At 46.4% G+C, this 24,548-nt stretch overlaps 1 protein-coding gene across 4 annotated transcripts in view; it reads left to right on the top strand.

Annotated features, from left to right (window-relative positions):
- NTRK3 (neurotrophic receptor tyrosine kinase 3) overlaps positions 1 to 24,548 on the top strand; it is a 296,675-nt gene that overhangs the window by 236,289 nt on the left and 35,838 nt on the right. For all 4 annotated transcript variants that reach the window (XM_006028277.3, XM_006028276.3, XM_025209688.1 and 1 more), the window contains 3 exons: positions 10,508 to 10,638; positions 16,497 to 16,669; positions 23,452 to 23,695. In XM_006028277.3, the coding sequence (XP_006028339.1) occupies positions 10,508 to 10,638; positions 16,497 to 16,669; positions 23,452 to 23,695 (548 nt within the window). The remainder of the gene's footprint in view (positions 1 to 10,507; positions 10,639 to 16,496; positions 16,670 to 23,451; positions 23,696 to 24,548) is intronic.

The raw sequence follows: 24,548 nt of genomic DNA, 5'->3' as shown, positions 1-24,548 counted from the left end.
GTGTCTATGTCCGAATCACTGCTTCTCCTAATCAGCATTGAATCTTCAGATTTGGATTCAGCTGAATCGAATCAGGGACAGTGATCTAAATCAACAAATTGAATCACTGTCCCTGACTCGGGCCAAATCCTAATCAAATAGGACCCACTTTGCAGACCCCAAGACCCTTGAAGATGTAAAGTATCCAGAAATCAAGACAGTTTCCATTTGACCCTTATGTGAGCAATTGTTGCAGTTGTTATAAAAAGGTATTCCCCTTCTCCCGCAGACCCTGGACTGATATTTCTACAAACTCTGTTTACGATCTGAAAGTCAAGCTGTTTTTATTTCTTCCCCAACCTTGTCACCAAGGTAGAGATTTTGCAGTCTGACTTTAACAAATGTGTAGGGGCTGTTGAATCTTCCTTGATTTATCCTATCCCTCTCCTAAGGGTCACTGCAGATGTGGCCACTTAGGTGATGTTGGGCTGATACATGAGGAAGAGTTGAGCTGCTCACTCACCAGTAGCTACACTGGTTCAGAAGAATTAGCAAGGATAAAATGCATTAGCATCAGGGAAAGCTGTAGATGGGGCTTGGGGGATGCCTGGGAATGGAGGAGGATTAATTGGGTGCCAGTTTCAGCAGCCCCTTTTCTGAACAAATGTACTTTAAGGGCAGACTGAATTAACCATCCTGCAAACAGTTTAGTGATAATTAAAGAAGGTTCTAGTGTCTTCTTCAGCAATCCCTCATAGTCAAGGATGACTGACTTCTCTGATCATCCTATCTGTGTGTCCAAAGATGGCTGATTAGGCTTATCTGGGATTGGCAGACTCTACTGCAGCTCAGACATGCATTTCCATGTGAGGTGAATGGTGCTGGAGTCCTGATTTGGACCATGACACACTGTTTCTGCTGCTCCCACTTTTCGATCTCCTGTTGTTGTCATGAGGTTTCAAAGTACTGAGATCCCTACAGCATATTCTTCCTCCATTTAGGGTGGTCCTGCGTAATAGTCTCCCATGAGTTGACATCAATGTTGAATTTTTTAAGTTGGCCTTGAGGATGTCCCTGAAGTGCTTTCTCTGCCCTCCTCTGGAGCATATGCTTTGGCTGAAATGGGAGAATAAAACTTGATTTGGGAGTCTGGAGTTGAATATACAGATGATATATATGGCCAGCCCAGCAAAGTTGATGTTGGGTGATCAGCACCTCAATACACATGGTGTTTGCTTGCAGGAAGATGCTAATGTTGGTGCATCTGTCTTCCCACTGGATTCAAAGGATGTTCCACAGGCAGCATTGATGGTAGTTCTTAAACAACTTTAGATTTCTCCTGTACATCGTCTATGTCTCAGATCCATACAGCAAGGTGAGGATCACGACTGCTTGATAAACCATGAGCTTGGTGTTGGATCTGGTGTTGCAGTCTTCTAAGACCTGTTTCATCAGGTGTCCAAAGGCTGCACTTGCACATTTGAGGTGAAGTTGGATTGTTTCATCAATGTTAGTCTTCTGGAAGAGATGGCTTCTGAGATGCAGGAAATATTTAAATTCTCCAGAGACTCACTGTTGATCTGGATTACTGGATCTGGGGACTGTTCATTAGGAGCTTGTTGGTGGAGGACCTTAGTCTTCTGAATGTTAAGCATCAATCCACCTTTCTTGTATGTCTTGGTAAAGACATTGATGATTACCTGAAGGTCTGCTTCCAAGTAAGCACACACTGCAGCATCATCAGCATGCTGGAGCTCAACGATGGAAGTTGGGGTGGTCTTGGTTTTGGCTTGGAATGGCTGAGGTTAAACAGCTTACCATCCATTTGGTAGTTTAGCTCTCCTCTGGCTGGCTAGAAGCTTGTTGGTGGTCAGATGTAACATTATGGCAAGGAATATTGAGAAGAGCATTGGAGTGATGATGCAGCCTTGCTTAACTCCCATTTTAACCTGTAAGGGATCTGTGATAGATCCATTACTCAGAATCACCGCTCACATACGATCATGGAGCAGCAGAGAATGGTGACAAATTTCAGTGGGCATCTGTACTTCGGAAGGATCCTCCACAACACTTGTCATCTGACGGAGTCCGAACCTTTCATGAGGTCAGAGAAGGCCATTTAAAGAGGTTTATGTTGTTTCTGGCATTTCTCCTGCAGCTTGCAAGTTTTAAGATCATTTCAGTTGTGCCTCTTGATGCCCTAAGCCAACACTGAGATTCCAGGAAGTGCTCTCCAACAAGCAAAACGAGACGGTTCAGGATGGTTGTCACAATGTTGTTTCCTGTGGTGGACAGCAAGGCGATCCGTCTGTAGTTTCCACAGTTGGACTTGTCTCTTTTCTTGAAGTTTGTCATAATCATGGCATCCCTGAGGTCATCTGGGATTTCCTCATCATTCCAAATCCTTAAGATGAAGGCATGAAGGTGTGATGTGTCAAGGGTTGGAGGGATTCCAAGATCATCTCTGACTGGGTATTGCGAGATGGAGTCGATAACACTCATCAACAACAGAATCTCAATAGAGAAGGTCTACAAAATGCTCCTTGCAATGGGCATTGATGACTCTCCTTTCTTTGATCAGGTCTCCTCCATCCTCAGGTCTCGAGGTGGTTGGTCCCTGAGTGCTCAAACTGTAGATGGCTTTGGTGGCACTGAAGAAACCATGGATATCGTAGATGTCAATGAGATGTTGAAACTTCCACCATTTTTTCTTCATATCATGAGTCCTCTTTTGGACCTCTGCTTTGGCTTGTTGGAGATTCTGTGTCTTTGGCTTGGAGTTGGTGTCCCTCTTAGACCTCCCAGTCATTTTCATCAAACCAGTCTTGATATTTCCTGGTAGAGAATCTAAGTGTTTCTTCATAGATGCTGATGACAGTGGCCTTGAGGTACCACACATGCTGCTGGAATTCTCCCACTGTTGTTGACTGGAATTCACCAGTGAGGCACTGGTAAAAGAGGTCTTGCCTTGCTTGGGTCCTTGAGTCCTCCAGTGTTAATCTTTCATCAGCATTGCTTCTGCTTCTGCTGCAGCTGTTATTTGGGAGCCACTTTGAGTGACATAACCAAGCAAATGAGTCAGTGATCAATCCAGCAATCATCAGCTCCTAGTATATCTCAGGTGATGTGGACATCTTTGTGATCCTGGGTACAAGTGATGACATAGTTAATCAGGTGCCAATGCTGAGATCATGGGCTGTTTTTCTAGTGGAACAGGGTGTTGGTGATGGTGAGTCATGTTCCACACATTTGATCAAGGGGAGGATGCTATTGGAGTTGACCTTTCCTACTCCTTCCTTGCCAGTGGTTCCATTCCAGGTGTTAGAGTCCCTTCCAACTCTGGTGTTGAAATCACCAAGAAGATTAATTCTGCCTTGCTTTGCAATGTCAAAAAGGACTTGGTCAAACTTGGTATAGAATTTCTCCTTGGTGGTGTCAAGAGTCTGGGCATATGCACTGATAACAGTGGCATACTGGGCCACATACAGAAAACATCTTAAGAGCTTGGAAAAGTACCACAGACAGTGCCTTCACAAGATCCTTCGGATTAGCTGGGAGGATAGATGCACAAACATCAGTGTCTTGGCTGACGCAAATTCCAACAGCATTGAGGCCATGATCATCCAAAAGCAACTTCGCTGGACAGGTCATGTTGTTCTCATGCCTGACTCCCACCTTCCAAAGAGAATCTTTTTCTCACAGCTGAAAGAAGGTCAGCGAAGTAGTGTAGGGCAAAGAAAGTGCTTCAAAGACACCTGAAAGGCAAACATGAAGAGGTGTAACATCGAAATCAGCATTTGGGAGACCCTCGCTCAGGACCGACCAAAATGGAGGAAGTCTCTTTTGAAATGGCTCATCGACAGACAGAAGAGGAAAAGAGGAGCAGGTGAAAAGAACATCAGAACATCCAATGCAGCAACACAATATCCATCCCTCCTGAAAACATCTGTCCTCACTGCGACAAGACATGTGGATCTAGAATTGGGCTATGGAGACACCTGCGGACTCACTATTAAGATCTTTGGAAGACAATCTTACTCATTCATGAGTGATCGCCCATTATCATCATCATAGGCTCCCCACCTGTTTAAGATGGAGAGTCATGAGGCACTCATTAATTCTGATAGGGAACTCATTGAGTTGGTTTTTGAGTTTATTCTTAATGGCAAAACCAACTCCATGAGGTCAGCATTCTCTTTCCTATTTACCCATCCAGAAGAAGGTGTAGCTTCCTTCATGTTCTTTGAGCTGCCCATCTCCCACACACTGGGTATCACTCAGTGCAGCCACACTGATGTTGTGTCGCTTGAGTTCTTGGGCTGCAATTGAAGTATGGCACTCTGGGCATTCACTATTAGGGTTGTCTCTAGGGTCCTGATGTTCCAGGTCTTGAAAATGATGGTGCGTCTTCATTGGTATTTTCAACTGCAGTTAAGGTGATCCCACTGGGTGCAGTTATCCAGTCAAGAAGAAATACAAAATACTGTATTAGACAGGCTATGTTTAGGGCACCTTTTCTAGCCCCTTCCCCATGTGGGGTGAGCAGAATGGATCCTGAAGAGGGCTGTGCGGTCACAGTTACAGCTGCTGAATTGCACTTCTGTGTAGTCCAAGTGTTAGATAATTTTCTTGTAACTGCTGCCTTCATGCCAGTGTACGACTAGGAGCTTCCAGAACTCACAGTCCTGCTCCCGTCGCCATTAGCTCATCTCCAAAGGGCTTCAGGAATGTGCTGGAAAGGCTGTTTTCATGGAGGATGCCAGTGCATGATTTCTTTTATTGTGGAGAAATTGCTACACATCGGTTCTTGACAAAACGGGACCTAGATCCAATAGCAAGGAGACCAAGACCACTGGGGATCTCATTCCAATGAAGACTTCATCCACCTTCACAGCCATAGAGATCCTTATATCCTCGCCCATCTGTCCTGACATTGAGGACTTGCAGACCCATGGCTGGGGCTGGGCAGGTTTATAGTGATGACCTGTACTCTCCATTTCACAGCACTGTCAAAGGATATATGTGGCTTTTGAGGAAGGAAACCATTGCCATCTGCTGTCCTCACCACATCCTGGGGGTGCTGCCACTGCTTGGTCCACAATTGCTTGCTTGTCAGAATTACCCCTACTTATTTTACAGCTAACCTTCCCTGAAGGTCACTCCGCTACCCGCCGCCTGCGGACAAGCTGGGTGGCAGCACAGCTCTGCCCCACAAAACCCGACTGACTCTTTTGTCTTGAGTCTCCGGTGGAAGTGGGAGCTGTTGCACTGTGGCAGTAGTTTGTTGCTGTGAATGAAAAAACCAGCATGACTCTTAAATCAAGAAATATGAGTTCTAAGGCTTCCTCCTTTTTGCAGAGAGATCCAGGTGCTGTCTGGAATAATAATGACATAAGGGTGAAAGTATTTTCTACAAGCCAAGTCTTGGAAACCAAAGATAAGAATGGGGGACCTTTCCCTCTCTCTCTTTCTTGTTGTCTCTCAATCATGTAGCAAAATAGCAATTATGGACGACAATTATGAGATGTTACAACGACTACAACTATTTAGGGCTCTGCGTTTGTGCCTTCTCTTTTAAGTACAGCCTGGCCTTGAATGAATTCCCCTAGTATTGTTGAGTCTGGTTATTTTCCTGTCAGGTCTTATTGTGGTTTTCACCCAGACTCCTATTTCAGATCATCTTGTTAGCTTTCTTTTGTAAGTTAGCAGTGTATGGAGGAGGGAAAAAAAACAGAGAGTGGGGCTTATGGGAAGACAGTTAGCGTACACCTTGTCAGCAAGGCTGACCGCAACCCAGCTGAGACAGATAAACAGACTTAGCATCTGACGCCTGCCTGGAACAAACAAGCAGCAGCTGTTTATCAGGCAGCCCTCAGCCTCCGCCAAAGGAAGTAAATAGCTTTATGCAGATGAATCTCCCATGTGCCCTTGCAACAGAGTGTCTTTGGTGGCCACTCCAGCAGCCTTCTGAGTCGCAAGTTCCAGCAAACAACAGACAAGTGACACGCGGATCAAAGTTCCCCGAATAGAAGGTCCCGTCGTGCAGCTCCTTTATGTCTCTGTCATTGCTTTATTTTTTAAACCCATGCTTCTGCATAATGAAGAAACAGCCGCGAACCCGTTAGGTTTGGAAGCATTTGATGTGAACCTCCTCATCTCCATACTGTGCCGTTTGAAAAAGTATTTGTTATTACTTATTCCATCTGGGCCTCAAGCATCAGTATGCCAAATTTTCCATGGCCATTCTGTAATAAGGAAAGATACGATTAGTAAAAACTCCCCTCCTGATCCTCATAAAAAGTGAACAGCATTTCCAAAGCGCAAAAATGAGTCTCCATTAACTTATTACATTTTATATAACTGTCCAATTTTACCTTAAATCCTTTAATAATACTTGATTCCACCACCTCAGCGGGACATCTCCTCCATCTATTCATCACTCTGCACATAATATCTCCTCAAATTCTTCTTCGATGTAGCTCCCCTCTGATCTGAAACGTCCCACGTATTCCTTAATGGAGGTCTGTTCGTGGACCTCGTGTAGACTATGTAGCTAAAATTTCTTGGGCAGTTTAAGTTACTGCATCAGAATTTCTAACTCCAGATCCTGAATTCAAACTAAGTAAGTTCTGTATGGTGTTAAACTTCATGCCTAGTGTTTCCTGAACTTAAAGGGACACAATCCCAAGGTGAACCTTTCCAGATATCCAGGAGTTCATAATCACCTCCTTCTAGAGAAGCCTTGGTCAGCTGTGCGTTCCAGGCAAGACCCAGGGAATTTAGAAATAGAGCTTAGATTAATTTCCAATCATGTCACCTCTATTTACACTTCAGGGAAGATGATTTAATCTCAGACACCACCAGTCTCTGCTTGCGTGTGAGTCCCTGCACTCCATGAAGCATCTATATTGCCCTGCATTGTACACTTTCCAATTTAACTTTATCTCATGTCAAAGAGGGGTGACCAGACCTGGATGTAGCACTTCAAATGAGATTTTATGGTTATAAAGTGATAGCGGAGTATCCTCAGACTTCTCTCGAGATGAGACAGTTCCCATTGTGTCCTCTTACTGCTACTGAACAGCAGAATGTGATTAGGTTTATCACTACGCCTAAATCATGAGCACCAAGATACTGCAGTGCTGGGTGCGACAGAAATACCCCTCTACACAGAGAGATCATCTTTTCCTATACCGCATTAATTAATTCAGTGCTATTTTAACTGTTCTTAGGGAAAGCGTAATCCTTGCTCAAGTGCATCCTTTATACTTGGACGTGTGATAATTCAGATTCCACTAGGCATCCCGCAAAGCTTTAAAACATAGCCAGATGGGAAAAGGAAAACCCATACATATGAGTTGCTGTCCTGAATGATCTTCTCTGATATCACCTCAAAGTCATTCAGGATGTTGCTACCATCCTGTGCCTTAATGTGACTAATAACATTAATATTGGTAACTAACAGTTTTCTGCCTATTGAACAATTAATGGAAAGGTCAATGAGAATTCTCTGTAGAGGTATTGTTCATTACAAGGCCCATTGCTTATGCAATCTCGCAGTATCACTCTTCCCAAACAAGCAAGAGGGCTGGAAATGGCAGCTTCTAAACATGCCCATGAACCTTTAATTAGCAGGCATAATTGTAGGAAAGCCATTAAGACATTACTCTTCCAGCCCATTGCTTCTTTGATGAGTTGAGTGGTGCCTACATTGTCATGGGGTTTCTTCTTTCCCCTGATGAAGCAAGTGTATGTTAAATGAAGGCTGGGTGACACTACTTGCAGTGTGGGCACTTGTTAGCGACACTGATGTTAGTGATGTTTCAGATGACTCATCTGTTTAGAAGTCCTCTTTCAATCTGTCTCGACTTTCTTGAAAGAGAGAGATAGTTAACTGTGTTAATCTGAAGCCAAGTAGAGGACAAGGTAGATTTGCACCTTTGTAGGCTAGCCAAAGTATGTATGTATGTATGTATGTATCTATCTATCTATCTATCTATGGCACAAGCTTTTGTGAGCAGTGGTTCATTTCATCAGATATTGTGAAAGGACGTGCAGAAAGCAGTGTATAAGAAGGAGAGAGAAATTAGAATAAAAAAGTCAAGGGAGGAGGAGAGAGAGAGGCAGAGGAGGAGCAGTGGGGAGGGGGACAGTACTGGAAACAAGCAGCAAACCCATAGGAACAAGGAGTCACAAAACCTAATCCAGATAATGGGCTAAGAATCCTGTTTAAACCATTCTTAACACAATTCACAATTTCCACAATTTCCAACTCAAATAGTTTTTTTTTTTAAGTTTGCTGTTTGAGAACAGCCACTCAAGTCAGCGATGGAGTGTCCAGAAAGGTTAACACGTGCTGCAGGCTTTTGTGTCTTTCTGCACCTAATGTCAGACCAGTGTCCCTTCATTCTGTCATGTAGGGATTACCCAGTCTCTCCAATGTAGACCAGTGAGAGGCAGTGTAAGCAGGTGATGGTGTATATGAAATTAGTGGAGTTGCAAGTGAATGAATCTCAAATATTATAATCCTTGTCATTTGGTCCAGTGGTAATGTAGTCAGTATTGATGATGGGGCATAGCAGGTATTTGAGTCTCTTGCAAGGCCTGGTGCCTCTGTGAGACTGGGAGTTAGGTTGCCTGTTGCTTGAGAGTTGTCATTTGAGGTTGGGGGGGCTACCTGCCAGCAATTCTCCCATTCCTCCCTCTCCTGCCCTCGCTCTCTTTCCTCCTTCCCTTGTCTCTTGTACTCTAATTTCTCTCTCCTTCTTACTTTCTTCATGTTCTTCCATACCATCTGATGAAATGAGCCTCAGCTCATGAAAGCTTGTGCTATAGTTACATACATACATACTTTGGTTAGCATATAAAGTCTAAATCTACCCTGTCTTCTACTATATACACTCATACACATAGATACATACACATACACATGAATAAATTTAGTTACTCTATAGTGTGCACATCTACCCTGCCTTCTTGGCAACAATATCAGAAAGCTGGACACAAGAAAAGGCTGCCTACAGAGTACAGATCTCTTGTGTCACCTCTGCAAAAGGAGGTGAAGGAAAGGAAGCAAACATGACTTACCATGGGAACAAGAGAATTCAGGGAGCATCTGACCCACCTACTGCCAAACTGAGGGCAGCTGTGAAGTGCTTGACCTTGCTTCCCCCCCACCAGGCAGGGGTGACTGGTGGTGTGTCATCACTTTGCCCCCTGGCACATCAGGGCTGAATTGCTGAGAGTCCAGGCTGCAGCCATTCCAAGGTGATGCAGATGGCTCAAATGAACATGTGTCTGCAGTGTCTGCACCTGGATCCTGGGGACACAACCCTTCCAGGTAGTGTCTCTAATTGCACACCCCTTCCTGCCAGCCCTTGGAACCATAAATGAGCCCACTAGAAGTCATACGGGATGTGGTACAGATACTATGCTGCTGGAAGTGTCACCTTTTGGGTTAGATGGGAACGTAGCACTCAGAGCACTGGTGGCCAGTAATAGTGCCCTGGCATTCTCCCCCCGCCCCACACACACACAGAAGGCCCTACCCTGCCCTGACAAAATCTCAGTGAAATCAATGGATTTTAAGTTACCAACCTGCATAAGCACTTTTGAATATCTCGCTGGGCACCTAGCTATAACCGTGGTGTCTAAATGCCCCTGAAAATCTATCCTGGGGGTACTACACAGTTGCATGATTAATAAATTACTTGGGCAGATACAAGGACTTATGCTTCAATATCCCAGCTGAACTCCCACCAACTCCTGTATTGCTTCCTCCAGTCATTTCAGTTGATAATTTTCAACCCTCCCCATATTTTCAGCCCGATCCTGCTGAAATGAAGAGGCAGATTTATTTAAATGAATGGGTCCAATTTATCCCTTGTGTCAGTGAATGATCCTGGGCATGAGCCTGGTGCTAGGGACTACTTCTATGAGTCAGGACTGCAGGGTCTGGTTCTTCTAGTGTAACAGTGATGGATGCTGCTCTATAGTCACCACTTACTGCCCACAGCTCTTTTCTCCACTGTCATTGTCCTGGGTTTTGTCCTACAATGGCTGCACTTCTCAAACTCCAAGTTTTGAGTTTCAGCCAACTCCACATCTCAATGCCAAACTGATGTTGAAACCTGAGTTTCTCCTGGCCAGACATCAAAGCTGTGGGACACCCCAATGTGTCCTAGAGTTCATTACCAGGAGCATGTATCACTTCTAAGTTTGTTCCAAATTGATCCCAAACTACATGGATGATTCAGTCCTAAGTTGCTGCTACCTTAGGGACCTTCTCAGCAAACTTGCCATGAGTCCTAGTAAATACCTAATGAGTTTCACATCTTTTCTTTGCAGGTGTTTTTCATGCTACTGGCTCCACCCCAGAGGTGGCTGCGGGGGGCATAGGCATAGAAAGGATCCCAGTAGAGGATGGGTCGAGCACTTTGGGATCCTTTGCAACCTTCTAGAAATGTCACTTGTTGTTTTCCATTCCTGCATTAACCATAATTTGTTCCCCTCAACCCACTTCCTGCAGATGTGCAGCATATTAAGAGGAGAGACATTGTTTTGAAGAGGGAGCTGGGAGAAGGTGCCTTCGGGAAGGTGTTCTTGGCCGAATGCTACAACCTCAGCCCCACCAAAGACAAGATGCTGGTGGCAGTGAAGGTAAATGTCAAGGGCGGATGGATCAGGGTGTATCGGAGGCTGGATTGCAAAGCATTGCCAGCTGATGCTCCCTGAGGAGGAGGGGTCAGGGTGGTGGGGGAAGATTTCTCAGATGCAGTAGATTATAGTAAATCCACTTAGTCACACGGAGTTTCAGCATCTTGCTCAAGGTCATCTTTTCGTGCCAATGCCAGAACCACCTCTCCTGCCAATGTGGCCAAGAGGCAGTGAGAAAAAGCTGCATCATGCAGGTTGGGAAGCTAAAGCTGACAGGCATATCCAGAAACAATGCATGGGATTTACCCTGCCTCTGGGAGGGGCTGGGAGCACCTCCTGCACTCCTCTTCCTCTACCTTTCACCCAGACATTTGCTTTGTGTTTCACTGCAACTGTCTGAAAAGAAGCAAAGAGGCCTCCACTAAAAAGCCCAGAATCACCAGTTTGCTGGGATGATGTGGCAAATTCAGATAGATCCACCTTCATGCTGGCTTGGCCAGCAGGGGTAGCACTAGGGGGGGATTTGAGGGGGCAATAGCCACCCCAAAATTCGCCTTTGCCCACCCATAGCCACCCCTCCCAGTACAGCCTCTGTCCAAGCCCCTTTCCTTCCCCCAGCCATCCGCCCCACGCAGCTCCCGCCTTGCAACTCATTGTAGGTAGTTGTTGGACATGTAGCTAAGATCTTCATTAACTTGTACTATTAATTTACATATCTAAAGTAACTTGCATCTTGCAGGATCAGGCAGCCTTTTATAGAAGCCCAATTTCACCCATCTGGAATACACCCTCCTCTATGCCACATGGCCACTGTTTGGTACCACACAGCCCCCTGCACTATGTCAGAAGAGCAAGAATATTAGATACAGTTAAATCCACAAAAGGAATTTAGGAACTTCAAATAGAAGCCCCAAATGTAATCCTACAGGAGAATTGAACTAAAATTGCTCTTTTAAAAAATGCCACAGGGTGTGTATTTACAGAGGTTTGCCAAAGATCTGTGTTACAGGAGCACAAGGAGAACTGGGACTGGCTAGTCAGGCAGACTGGGAAATGAGCCACAGTAGCCAGATGGGATGCTGATATTGGAAGAAGAACCCAGGAAGGGAGACTGGAGCTGGGAGCCAGTGGATCCAGGGAAAGGAAGAAGACGGATGACTAGAGACCAAAGTGGAGAAGACAGACCATACAAGGAGGCAGCGGAGGGTGCACTGGGACTGCAAACAGGGCAAGAAGACAGGGCCTGTAAATTCCAGGGGGTCAGAGTAGGACTTCCCACACAACAGACAGGACTGGAGAGGCCTAACGAGTGGAGATTGGGGCTGGATAGTTGAGGGAAATGGGGCTGGGACCAGGAGCCAGGGCTAGGGTAGAAGCAGGGCTAGGAGAAGTTCAGGTTGGAAGGAATATGACATAAAGATCACATGGGGGAGAACTGGTAGTGCTTAAGGGCCTTGTTACATGATAATTTTAGGTGGCTCTTGGAGCTCTTAAGCCCTGGATTGTCCACACATTAACACCTTGAAGTGTTTTTAAGCACTTGTTATACAGCTCAAAGTCACACCACTCCAGGGTAGGGATATCTCTGATCCTCATTACCCAGCTTCTGTTCCATTAAGGTGCAGCCACTTCCCTTAGATGTGCCACCCAAGTTGAAGTCCTCCAGTATCCCAGGATCTCTTACATCTCCAAGAGCAGGGATAGAAGCCTGTCCTGGCTCACTAGACCTCTAGTGCCAGCTCACAGCTGCAGCTCCTAGTCCTGCCCCTGCTCACCAGGCCTCTAGTGGCAAGTCACAGTTATGCAGGTGGGGGACAGTCAGAGATTTCTAGACTCAGGGTGTGACTGCTTCAAACTCTAAGCTAGCATTAACACCCATCAACATCTTTGCAGCTCACAGCATAAGTGTAACAACTCCCCAAAAAGTTCAGTCCCTTTAGAGCCTGAAATGGCATCCAAGGTGCCTGAGTCTTGCCATTCATTTGCTGTCAACATCTATCAATTTGTTCCCCTCAACCCACTCCCTTCTTGAAAGCACAGTGGCAGAAAGAGACCTTGGAGTCATTATCGATTCCAAAATGAACGTGGGCTGCCAGTGTGAGGACGCAGTCAGGAAGGCTAACTGCACCTTGTCATGCATCCACAGATACATCACGAGCAGGGCCAAGGAGGTGATCCTCCCCCTCTATGCAACACTGGTCAGGCCACAGTTAGAGTACTGCATCAGTTCTGGGTGCTGCACTTCAGGGGAGATGTGGCCAGCATCGAGAGGGTCCAGAGGAGGGCCCCGTGCATGATGTGGGGACAGCAGGGCAGACCCTATGAGGAGAGGCTATGGGACCTGAACCTGTTCAGCCTTCACAAGAGAAGGCTGAGAGGGGCCTTGGTGCCAGTCTATAAACTTACCAGGGGGGACCAGCGGGGAATGGGAGTAACAAGGAATAACAGCCATAAGTTGTTTGAGAGTAGGTTCAGGCTAGACATTAGAAGATACTACATCACAGTCAGGGTGGCTAGGATCTAGAACCAACTTCCAAGGGAAGTGATGCTGGCTCCTATCCTGGGGGGCTTTAAGAGGAGGCTTAATAATTACCTAGCTGGGGTCATATGAGCCCAGTATTCACTCCTGCCCAGGGCAGGGGGGTCAGACTTGAAGATCTACTTAGGTCCCTTCTGACCCTACATCTATGAATCTTTGAAACCCTCCGGGAACACGTCCCTCCCTCTCTAGTGCCTAGGCATGTAGAGGGTGACATCCTGCTTCTGTTACCAGTTACTGCATTAGAGCCAGTGACACAGGTCCACATACAGAGCTAAAGGTCCCAGCCCTGCCAGGGACCCATTTTAGGAAGCCCACATGATGCCATATGATGAATTTTCTGATTTTCAGTTTGCTTGTTTAAAAGCCTGGGGAATGTCACATCCTGAATTAAAGGAATAGCGGAAGGTTGTAAAGTCAAACATCCATAAGGTAGGAAATGCTAGAGTTCAGGCAGAATAAATGCCTGGTGGACTTTTCTGTGGCAGTCATCAGTATAGTTTCTGAGTTCTCCAGAAGTATTGACCCAGTGGTATCATCTTCACTTTGCAGAGAGGGGGCTGAGGCACAGAGAGGTTAAGGTGAAGAATATCCACTAATTGTGAATGCCCAATTTGCAATGCCTATGACTGATTTCTCGTAGTCACTAATATCATGTAGCATTTTGCATGGGCAAGGCACAGCTCCCATGGACACCTTTGGTGCTCTCAAGGTCAGGCATCCAGTAAATATGGAACTCACAATTAGTGACATCCTAGGAAAAGTCAGTTTAAGTGACTTGTCCAGCATCAACTGGGAAATATATGATGAAGGCAGGGCTGCAATCCAGTCCTCCAGGGGAGCATTTAGCTGTCTTGGTTGTGAAGCCATCTTTTCTCTTCCTGCAAATCTTGTCCTTGTTCACTTCACCCCTTCCAACTTCTGCATTTCTTAACTTCTAAGTGTTTGACATTGCCACCTTAATGACGTTCTTTTAATATATTTTTGAGATCTCTATATATGCACACATACATATATTCCCAATACCTTTTAGAAATGACAGTGTGTTAAGGAAACCTAAAAGTCATTGTGCCTTGAAATATCACAGCCAAATATAGCATAAGGGGGGGGGGGGAAAAGAAGGGTGACGTTGGGAGGGGGAAGCTATTTTCTTGGAAAAGTGTAGCATCAACATTATGAAGATATTAAATGACTAAAAGTAATCGGGTGCTGAGATAAGGATGGATGCTTTGCCATCTGCACAGTGTAACTATCATCCATCTAAATATCTCTAGTCAAGCTATCCCCTGAGGGCAGAGAATTAAAATAAAATTATGCCGTGTGTCTGGTGGGTGTGGGGTAGCAGAAGGAGGTAGGAGGAAGGGCCTCAGAGTAGGGTAGGACTCTGTAGAGATCTGTTCCAAGAGGAAAATATTGAGGAATGGAGGATTTATCCCTTCCAAAGGGTAGTGTCTGGCCAGGCCATTGACCTCACTCAGGAGACTCAGGACAGCAGAAGCTGTTTTATGGAGTATTGTATTGCCCTGAGAGCTGCTTGCTCTTGCTTCTCCAATGACATTAATGCACAGGAGGAAATTGGAAATGTGAGAGCAGATGAACTGGGAAGGCGCACACCTTGGGAAGGACAGGCCAAAGGCAGGAGCCATTTCAAGAGATACGTTAAGATCAATCAGCCCCAAATCTGACCTGCCTTTGCCCAGTGTTCGCCAAGCCTCTGCCAGTTGCTGCAATGTCTCCCTCTCTCCCCGAAATGTGTGTGCTCTTTTTTTCCCCAAGTTAAGTGGTAGCAACTCCCTTGCAATAATGAAGTGTTGTCTTGAAACCAACTCTCATAAGCGACTACACAATAATACAGCAGTGTGTGTAGCTCACTCAGCAGGCTGTGGCAACTTTACAGGCAACCCTACAATAACAACCCTGTGCGTACCGTCCACCGCTTGTAAATGATCCCATAACCAGTGTGCTCAAATGTGCTGGATGAAGCATTTTTGATAAGGATACAAAGTTCAGCATCAATCTCTTGGGGGAGCTGTTAAAAGTAGCGGAGAATAAAAAAGCAATTTTCAAAATTATGAGAAAAGTCTTAACGGTGTCCTTCTTCAGAGGCATTGTGAAAAATCCACACAATAACTGCCCAGCCAGGCAAATCCATCTTCAGAATAAAGGAGATGCAGTCAGCTATTTCAAAATAAAAGACAGATCGAAGTGACTGGCTGGCTCAGGAATTTAATAGTAATGAGATATAGAGCCTTTCACCCCTAGGTCACAGTAGTCACCAGTAGAAATCCTGCCCAAGCTGGTCATAATTGGAAGCTATTACCCTCGGAGGGCTGTTTGCTGCTGTCTGGAAAATGAGCTGGGCTATCTGACTCACGTTCTGAGCTGGTTGGCGCCTGCAGAGAAAGAAACACTTTCACAGTTGGCATTAACTTGCCCCATTTTTGGCAGCCTCAGCAAAGCTGGATGGGTCATGAAGCTGTAGCTCCTCTCACAAGTCCTTTTCAGGTCCAAGCTGAGGCTTGTATCTGGGGCCTGGACAGAAGGCACTCACATTTATTTGCAAACCTGGTATAAGTTACGCAGGTATAAATAACACTGGAGTGTGGAGCAGACAGACATACAGCTATTAGCTGCATGTGGTGGGTCCTATTAGGGCACCTCACTATTTGGGTGGCAAGGAGATAGGTAATAGCCGTTTTGCTTATGTAAATGGCTCCCCTGTGCCAAGCTGCTGACGTATGACACGTACCCCCGTGCACCTAGCACTGGCATAGTTTAACTCCACATTTCCCCAAATATTTCTACACTGAATTTGAGTAATTACCACTGGCATGGGGCTGTAGGACATCTGTCCCCTCTTGGTTTGCACTGCGGCAAAGACTGATAGAGCCACGCAGGCATATTGTGAATCCAGGCTCTCAGGGAGGGAAGACCCGCCAAAACACTTGGCTGTGCTGATGTGAGCTCAGCAATTGGGTCTTATGCCACAAGCCCAAAGCTTCCAGCATTCAGAGAGGAGCTTTTTGTTTAGGAAAGTGAATATATCCCTATATCCATGACCTTTCCGACCCCACTGAGAAGATGCTTCAGCTTTCTTTTTGGGGAAAGCAAAGAGATAATGGACGTAGCGTGCCTTACAGTGGAGCTGAGAAGTTTAATCCATTCTTGTTGGTAAAACTGCATTGTGATCCTTGTGTAACAAGCCAAGTAGAATTGTTGCCCTACAAGATTATCGACCCCCGGGACCTCAGCGCTCGAGAGACTCGGCCGGGTCGTTCTGCCTCACCCCCGCAATCCTCTGTGTGTGTGCTCCCCCTTCCAGGCCCTGAAAGACCCCACTTTGGCAGCCCGCAAGGACTTCCAGAGGGAGGCAGAGCTACTCACTAACTTGCAGCACGAGCACATCGTCAAGTTCTATGGTGTCTGTGGTGATGGAGACCCCCTCATCATGGTCTTTGAGTACATGAAGCATGGGGACCTGAATAAGTTCCTGAGGTGAGTGCAAGATGGATCCAAAGTGAGGGCCAAGAGAAAAAGGGCTCTCTCCCTTCACCCTACCTTGGCAGCTAAGTCAGCAGTACGCCAAAGGTGGAAGTGTCTGGTGACCATTTGGTGGCCTGTGTAATGTGATTTGGTCATTCCCAATTCATCATGTACATGACAAAGGGTATCAAATCAATGCCTTTCAGTGGCTGCAACACTCCCATCCAAAGCAAACGCAAGTGCTGAACCAACCCTGCCATAAACTCTTTCAGCTTTGTAGAAATGAGATTGTGGGTACATTTGGCTTCCATGTGTTTTAGCCCTTGATTCCAGATGGGACCGGAAACAGTAGCTCCTTAGAGACGCTATGTGTTTAGGGTTCCTGATATGGCTCATTCATGGGGTTGTCAGATTTCCTGTGATATTCACACATCTTGTTTCTAGGTCTAGAGAGGGTCTGAGCTGTTTTGGAGGAGCCTCCGAGTTTTGGAGGTACCTGTTGAATCCAATACTGGGCTTACCAGTTCTGTTTAGAGGCCCTGAATGTGGTACAAATAACCCTAATCTTGGGGAGAATTTGGAGTGATTGTAGGCTGGCCACAGAGCACTAATTCCTCCCCTGTCTCTAGAGCAGTACAGATTAAAACTCCAGCTCTTTGCCTTGTTTGTCCCCTATATCACGGCTCATTCACACACTTTCTCTCCTGCACCTGAGTGTTGTGGGGCAGAAAGCAAATTGATCAGGATGGTTTTGATGTTGGTCTCCTGTGATGCAGAAATCACGTTCTAAAACTTGTAAGTATGTGGAGTGGCGCTTACCTCTTGAAATAATTACTAGTTTTATTTCCCAGTATTTAGAAAATTGGACCCTTGATATTTTTCTGTTTTGACTGCTAAGTGCGAGCATAATTGCATTAGGAACGAAGAGCTGAACACATCAGTGCCAGAGCTGGGGCTCTGATGCTCATGGAGATTATTGCTCCACCGTTACAATTGATTTCTGACTGAGAAAAGCAAATCCTTCCCCAAAGATGTTGGTAATTAAGCACTTGCCCAGGCTGCAAGAGACTCTGGAAAGGACCCTAAGGGTTTTGTCCTTCCTGCCACAGTCAGAGCCAAGCTCTGTGGAGCTCCAACAAGGAGTCCCTGAAACGTACCTAGGGCTCCAGGTGATGTAGGATGCCGAGGGCAGAAACAAATGTCCCTGCACAGCTGTTCCACTTCATTGAGTGAAGCAGACCACATCCAGTGTCCCACTGGTCACGCCCTGCCAGTCCTGGGAGCAGCACTTGGGGGACCCCCTCTGTAAATGAGGGGAACCCCAGGTTTCCCTGCTAGCAGAGACCACCCAGGAAATGTTGATGGCGACCTCTGTTTCTACCCTGACAGGCTGGAGTACAGCCCCACCATTTTGCTCCTCAAGCCTGTGGGGTCTGTGTGGCTCTATGCAGACTTTGGGATCAGAGACTGCTCAACTCAGGCCCTACCCCTGCCCTGGACTATGAATTTCTGGGCAAGTCAGAAGCAACAAAGCATGTCGCCATATTTGTTTTATGAAAGAGGCCTCTCACTGCCAAATTTAGAGAGAAAACAGACTTCCCCACTGTGGAGCTTTTCCATTTCAGTGCCATGCATTGCATGGGGCCCAGTGCCTCTCCGTGCCCTCGCTCTCAGTTTGTAGTTGCACATTTGGATGAGGCAGTCATTTAGGTCAGGGTGGAAATCCAGCACTGAGAGCAGCACCTCAGCCTGGTGGACAGTGAAGGAAGCCAGCTTAGAGGAGAGCATGTTGTAGAGAAGAAAATCCATCTGCTCTTAGTTAAAGCTTTTTCTCAGAGGGGTGGGAGGGTGCGGGGGAGCCTGCTTTATCTTCCTTAAGGCTAGACAGATGTTATACGTAAGTCAAAGCCTACATCACTAATCTAGCAGCTCGTTTAATTGACCTAACCAATACAACATGCCAAGACAAGCTTGCTGGGTGCACAGTGCACCCTGTGTTAAAGGGCACCGGTGCCTGCTGCCAATGTTTTTGTATCCTGGCAGTCATTCACACTCCAGACTGATTCCTTGAAGCCATTCTGTCCCTGTGTTTCTAGTGGTGTCTTGTGCTTAAACCACAACATCCCGCCTGCTAAATAAGATCCCTCATGACTGAGGAGTCCCTACTGATCTATAGCCATGGGTTTTTTCTAGTATCACCTGTGAGAAAGGCTCTCTGATGCCCATATCAGGGCTGCTCTGGTGCCATACTTTGAAGGAGACCGGTCCTCAGATTCCCCAGTCTCCCTGGATTCTGCCACCTTTCTGAGGATTTGAATGCAAGTTTAAAGTATGCAACCCCAGGCCTTTTTTTCTATATGGGAGGTGTATGGGGTGCAATGCATGCCTAAGTAAATACAGCCCAAATCCACTTTTCTTGTAAAATGAGGGAAACTGACCTTAGGTATTGGGCCTGGAGGACTACTGGAAATAGTTAGGTATAGGAATGGAGAGAGAGCGCACCAACCGTCACACTGTATTAAAGCAGCTATGCCAGCTTCTTCACAAAGGGGCTGACCAGGGGAGGCCAGCCTTGGAGAGGGGGGCTGCCAGGAGAGAAGCAACCTCTGTCTCCTAGGGAGTGAGCATGGGCAGAGCTGGAAGAGAAACCCTGCGTTCCTGCTTGCTTGCTTGCTTGCTTATGCTTGGGGTCCTTCAAGTGGTCAAGGCAAGCCGTGATGGTGTAGGGCACTAGAATGAGAATGCTTGAGGTGTGAAGGTGTAAATGCAAGTCCTTTCCAAGAAGGTTTTCACCCAGCCACAGCTCTTCTGGCTGTAATGAGTCCCAGTGCCCAGGGAGGTGCTGTCTTTCAGGTAGGCTGCAAAAGTCAGGCTCCGGCTGATTAGATTCACTTAAAATCTCACGACACGTTCCTTCAAATCTGGCAGTTAGCCCCAGAACGTGGTAGACCCTCCATGTGCATCATCCCACTCGTTCTCTTTCATTTTATCCATCTTTTTCAAACACATACAAGGTCCTTAACTGCCCACGATGCATCCTTGCAGACTTTTACTCTCTGCTGTTACGCAGCTACTGCATTCGCTATAGAGGTGGCTGCGCATCGGTTCTGATCACCATTCAGGCCCTGGCATCAGAAAAGCTTGCTACCACAGGCTTCAGTAGGAGTTATCCAGGTGCTGAATATGGCCCAGTTTCTGAAGCCTGTGGGAGACTGGTAATGAAGAAATGCAAGGTCCCTCTCTGTCAGTCTTTGCACTGCAGGGCATTATGAGCATTTGCAACAGGCCTCATTCACCCAACCCTGAACTGGGGACAGTTTGCTCCCAGATCCAGAAGGCCTGGGCGATAGGGAGCTTTTGAGGAGACAATCAAATGAACTTGTCCAAGGTTAACTGCACCTCTCAATGGAAATTGAAAAAGCTGTAAAATGGGACAGGACTCGCTTTAGCCCAGGCTTCCCACAGAAAAGCACCATAAATAAAAGTCCCCCGGTTTTTATTATACCTCCCTGGGCCATAGAGAAAACGTCATGCCATAAAGGTGACCCACGGGGCAAAGAGTCATTTCGATTTACACCTGCCAGCCGTGCTGGGGATCGAGCAGGGTAGGGTAGGCTCGCTTCATACTTCCCAAGGACTCCACGCACCCAGCTGCTGTTACCGCAGGCACATCAGGGGCTGCTGGCAGCACTATGAGGGAAGATAGAAAGGCCCGCTAAAAATTGCAATGCCCTGGCTAATATACGGTGGGCGTTGCAATGGCAGCTTCCTCTGAAAGAGCTGTCAGGGAGAAGCAAAAACATCTCTCTCTCCTGGGAGATGCGAGTCCCTGGGGAGGCTCGAGCTGGACTAAAGCTGCCATGCATGGGAAGACTGCAGAGTTCCTGTTGTGCATGTGCTCTTACTGGCTGCTCTGGGTTTCTGTGGTGTTCGAGTACCTGCTTTCCCTCTATATTTTACTACCTCCCTCTCCTTTGCTCTCTATCAGGTTGTCTATTCAGGGGTGTCTGTCTGGGTAAAATCATTGCTTGGGTGAGAACAACAGGTAGAGCTAAGGTTAAGTAAGACTTTTCATGGTACACCCCTATTTCTGGCCACCTTTATTAAATTCTTTCCCTGCTTAGAGGCTTTTTGTTATTATTTGGGGTTTTTTTTCAAACTCGCACACCTCTTTGGGGTCTGAGGACACAGGGAACAAAAATGAATTATTTTTTAATAGTTCTAAAGTCAGGACAGCTGAGGACAGACAAAGCAATGTGGGCAAAGAGGAGTTCACTTCAGAGAGGGGTTTATGGCCCTGTGCTGACACAGGTCTCCATCACACAAACTTCATCTAAGTACAAATCTCCTTTGTGGGTAAAGATGAATTAGGTATGACAAATTAGTCATCCCTCTCTCATGTTTTCTGTAGTTTCCCCATGTATCTGGATTAATCCCATTGCTTACATTAGCTTCCTTAACCTGGGGGTAGGACAGTCCCGTCTTCTGACCCACTCCCAGTTTGAGGATCAGTGGTTTATTTAGAAAATAGGTCAAGTGTAAAAACATTTACTTAGCATTTTAGACACATGTATAGACAGTAGTTAACCCTCTACTCCCCTCTAAAGGTATTAGCTGTTTGTAAGCCCCAAGGGCATCATGTGATCTTAGCCCAGGGGCGGGCAATTATTTCGGGTAGAAGGCCACATACTGGGTTTTGGCAAGCCATCAAGGGCTGCATGACAGGTAGCCAGGGCCAGATAAATATTAATTTTCTGAATTTTTTAGGGGCCTTGCAAGCTGGATAGAATGGCCCAGCGGGTCGCATCTGGTCCACGGGCCGCATTTTGCCCACACCCATCTTAGCCTATAAAAGACCGAGAAGCGACCAGTTCTTATGTCTCTAAGCCTGGCCTCTTTTCTGGCCTGGAAAGAGATTTCTTTGATGGCCATTGCAGTCTGGATGCTCAGGTGCGCCTACCAGCAATCCAGTAACTTGTTGCTCACTTCTAGGTCAGCACTACACAAGAAATATTATTTGTTGCTGACAACTGGTATCAGTCACAGGTGAACTTTGCTGATCAGGGTCCAACTGCAAATGCAGACCGGGACACACTCTTCAGAAGCCAGGGTTGGTCCTGGGCGGCTGTTTGATGCTGAGCTGCGTCAGCACCCGCTCCGATGCACCTGTCATTGACATCCGTTGTCGACAACAGGTAATTTTCGGAGAGCAAACCAGACTTGAGGATGCTTAAATAAAACATCAGTCAATCATCTTAACTGTTCTTTTCAGCATTACCTCCTTGCGCTCTGCCACATTTCCTAATACGGCCTGTCTACTCATGATTCCCCTGCTCTCCTCAACACTCCCCCTGAATTTTGCAATACCTTCATCCCTTACCCCATCATCTCTTCAGCACCAAGCCCAGGCCCCTGCCTTTTGCAGCATCTCCCCTCCAGCCCAAGCTCTCTGCAGCATTGCTGCTCCTGTCCCTGTGCTGTTTGCAGCTCCCCCTACTCCTTAGTGCTTCCTGTGAAGTCCTCTACTCCTTCTGCCACCTGCAAGAGCTCTAGGGTTGCATTTCTGGTGGTGAGGAGGCAATGGAAGCGGTATCTGAAAAACTGTATCAGTCAAACTCAGTGTCTGGACACTAATCCCTCTGCTTGCCCAAGAGCCCAGCCGAGCAATTAAGAAACAGAGACAAAGGAGAAAAACTGTTCTGATCATGTTGTGGGGGTGTTTAGTCCCATATAGGGAAGGAGGTACAACACTGTACATGCAATTTCAATTTGCTGGCTCTCTGTGGGGTTACTTTTGATGATGGGGGAGACATGCCAAGAATGATTTTGAAAGAAAACAGTATGAAAGCCCTAGAGGAAATGCAGGCTCTGTATCTAGTCAGGAGGAGGAAGGTCACAGCAAAATATCTTGCTTTTCCCTAAATATGCGTGCTTTTGTTGTTCCACCTCCACACAGGGAACCGGGGGGGATGTCCAGCACGAAAAGAGACATCACAAGTGGGGGAGTGTGCAAAAATAGTCTAGGCAGGGAAGAACAGAGAGAACAGGGCAGAAATGAAGCTGACCTTGAGTCCCAATTTAGAAGGCACTTGGCTTATCTCTTTTTGTTTCCCCAATATTTTCCCTGCCTAGGCTGGGAAGCTTAACACCTGCAGGACACAACTGCTGCTTTCCAAGCTTATAGGATACACCCACTGAGAAATAATGCATATTTTCAGGGTGTGAGGCCCTGACCTGGGGAAGCACAGAGTAAGTGTAATATGGAGCCCAGCAGAGAGCATCTAATGTCACCAGGAGCAGAAGACATGTTGGAGGGTGGTGAGATGGATTTTGATGGGAATAGGGACTCTCTTTGGGGTCAGAAACAAAGTAGGGGATCTTGGAAATCATATTGAAAGCAAGACATGGAGAGGGTTTTATGGGGGGCATCTTTTGAAATTCATGCTTCTTTTGGCTAGGTCAGTTGCACTCAAACTATGATCTACTGATGGTAAATGGTCCATGGATCCCACTAGCCCCTTCAGCCATAGGTTTTATGATAAGGGGTCCTGATGCTCAGAGAAAATTTTTAAAGGTTGATGGTGATCTGTTAACCCAAAAAATCTGGGCACCTCTGAGCTTGGCCTTTTTAACATCTTTATATTTATCTTGATGATGGAGAGGGCAGTTATCCAGGCAGAATAGAGAGGTCTTCGAGCTGGGGCTTATGGCCTGATTGTAGAATAAATAGAGTCAGATGAAGATGTTTGCCTTCCTAGCTGCTTAGATGAGTTTTTTATTCTTCCCCCATCCAGGGCACATGGGCCAGACGCTATGATCCTCGTGGATGGACAGCCACGGCAAGCCAAAGGGGAGCTAGGGCTGTCTCAGATGCTACACATCGCTAGCCAGATAGCCTCAGGAATGGTGTATCTCGCCTCCCAGCACTTTGTCCACAGAGACCTGGCAACCAGGAACTGCTTGGTTGGAGCCAACTTGCTAGTGAAGATCGGAGACTTTGGGATGTCCAGAGATGTCTACAGCACTGATTACTACAGGGTAAGGCAACTGCAGCAGCAGCAGCTGATGGTCAGAGCAAAGGGAGGCTAGGTAATGCTACAGCGACTCACATGCTTGCTTATTCCCTCAGCCATTTTCTCTCCCACTGATACACACACACACCTGCACATCAGACAGACTTTTATGCACACTCACTTCCAGACAACTCTACCGTTACTACTTATATGCCAGTGCTCAGTTATCACTCCTATGTCCAAGTACGTTCATTTGCAAAACATTTCCTTAGTCTTTTCCACACTTGGGTCTGTACAGCATAGTCCTTTCACAGCATGCACACGCACACTCGGTGCTCTTTCTGTTATCCGGACGCTGTTGATCCACTCTGAATTCCTGTTTCTATTAAAATAAAAGACATTGATAAATTGAAGGTAATCCAATGGAGGGTGACAATGATGATGAAAGGATTGGAGGTCATGACCTGCAGAGTTAGATTAAAGAAACTTAATATGTGGGACTTAGGGAAAAGGCAACTGAAAGAGGGACTGATAACTGCATAAAATATGGGAGCAGAAATAATAGGCAATTTAGGTTTGACCTCAGAATTCCCCTTCCAACGGGGACATCATTTAGACAATGGAATAATTTGCCAGAAGTACGTTACCGAGGCCCCATCATTAACAAAACTCAGGAGACAAGATAAAAAAAAATATGCTTGGGTTTCATGTGGAAGATAATCCTGTCCGAGTCTCTAAGGAGGGATTCAGTGAGTCAGAAGCACTGTCCTGGCCTTATCATCTGAGATGTATGTTTGTGCTTTTCCCTGCTCGCACACACTCCTCATCAGATTATTTGGTGGTGCATCCTCTGGCACAGGTAGAGACTGCTTGTAGGG

This window comes from Alligator sinensis, unplaced genomic scaffold, assembly GCF_000455745.1.
Source record: "Alligator sinensis unplaced genomic scaffold, ASM45574v1 scaffold874_1, whole genome shotgun sequence".
NCBI classification, from domain to species: Eukaryota; Metazoa; Chordata; order Crocodylia; family Alligatoridae; genus Alligator; species Alligator sinensis.
This window is presented reverse-complemented; position numbering and strand designations above follow the sequence as displayed.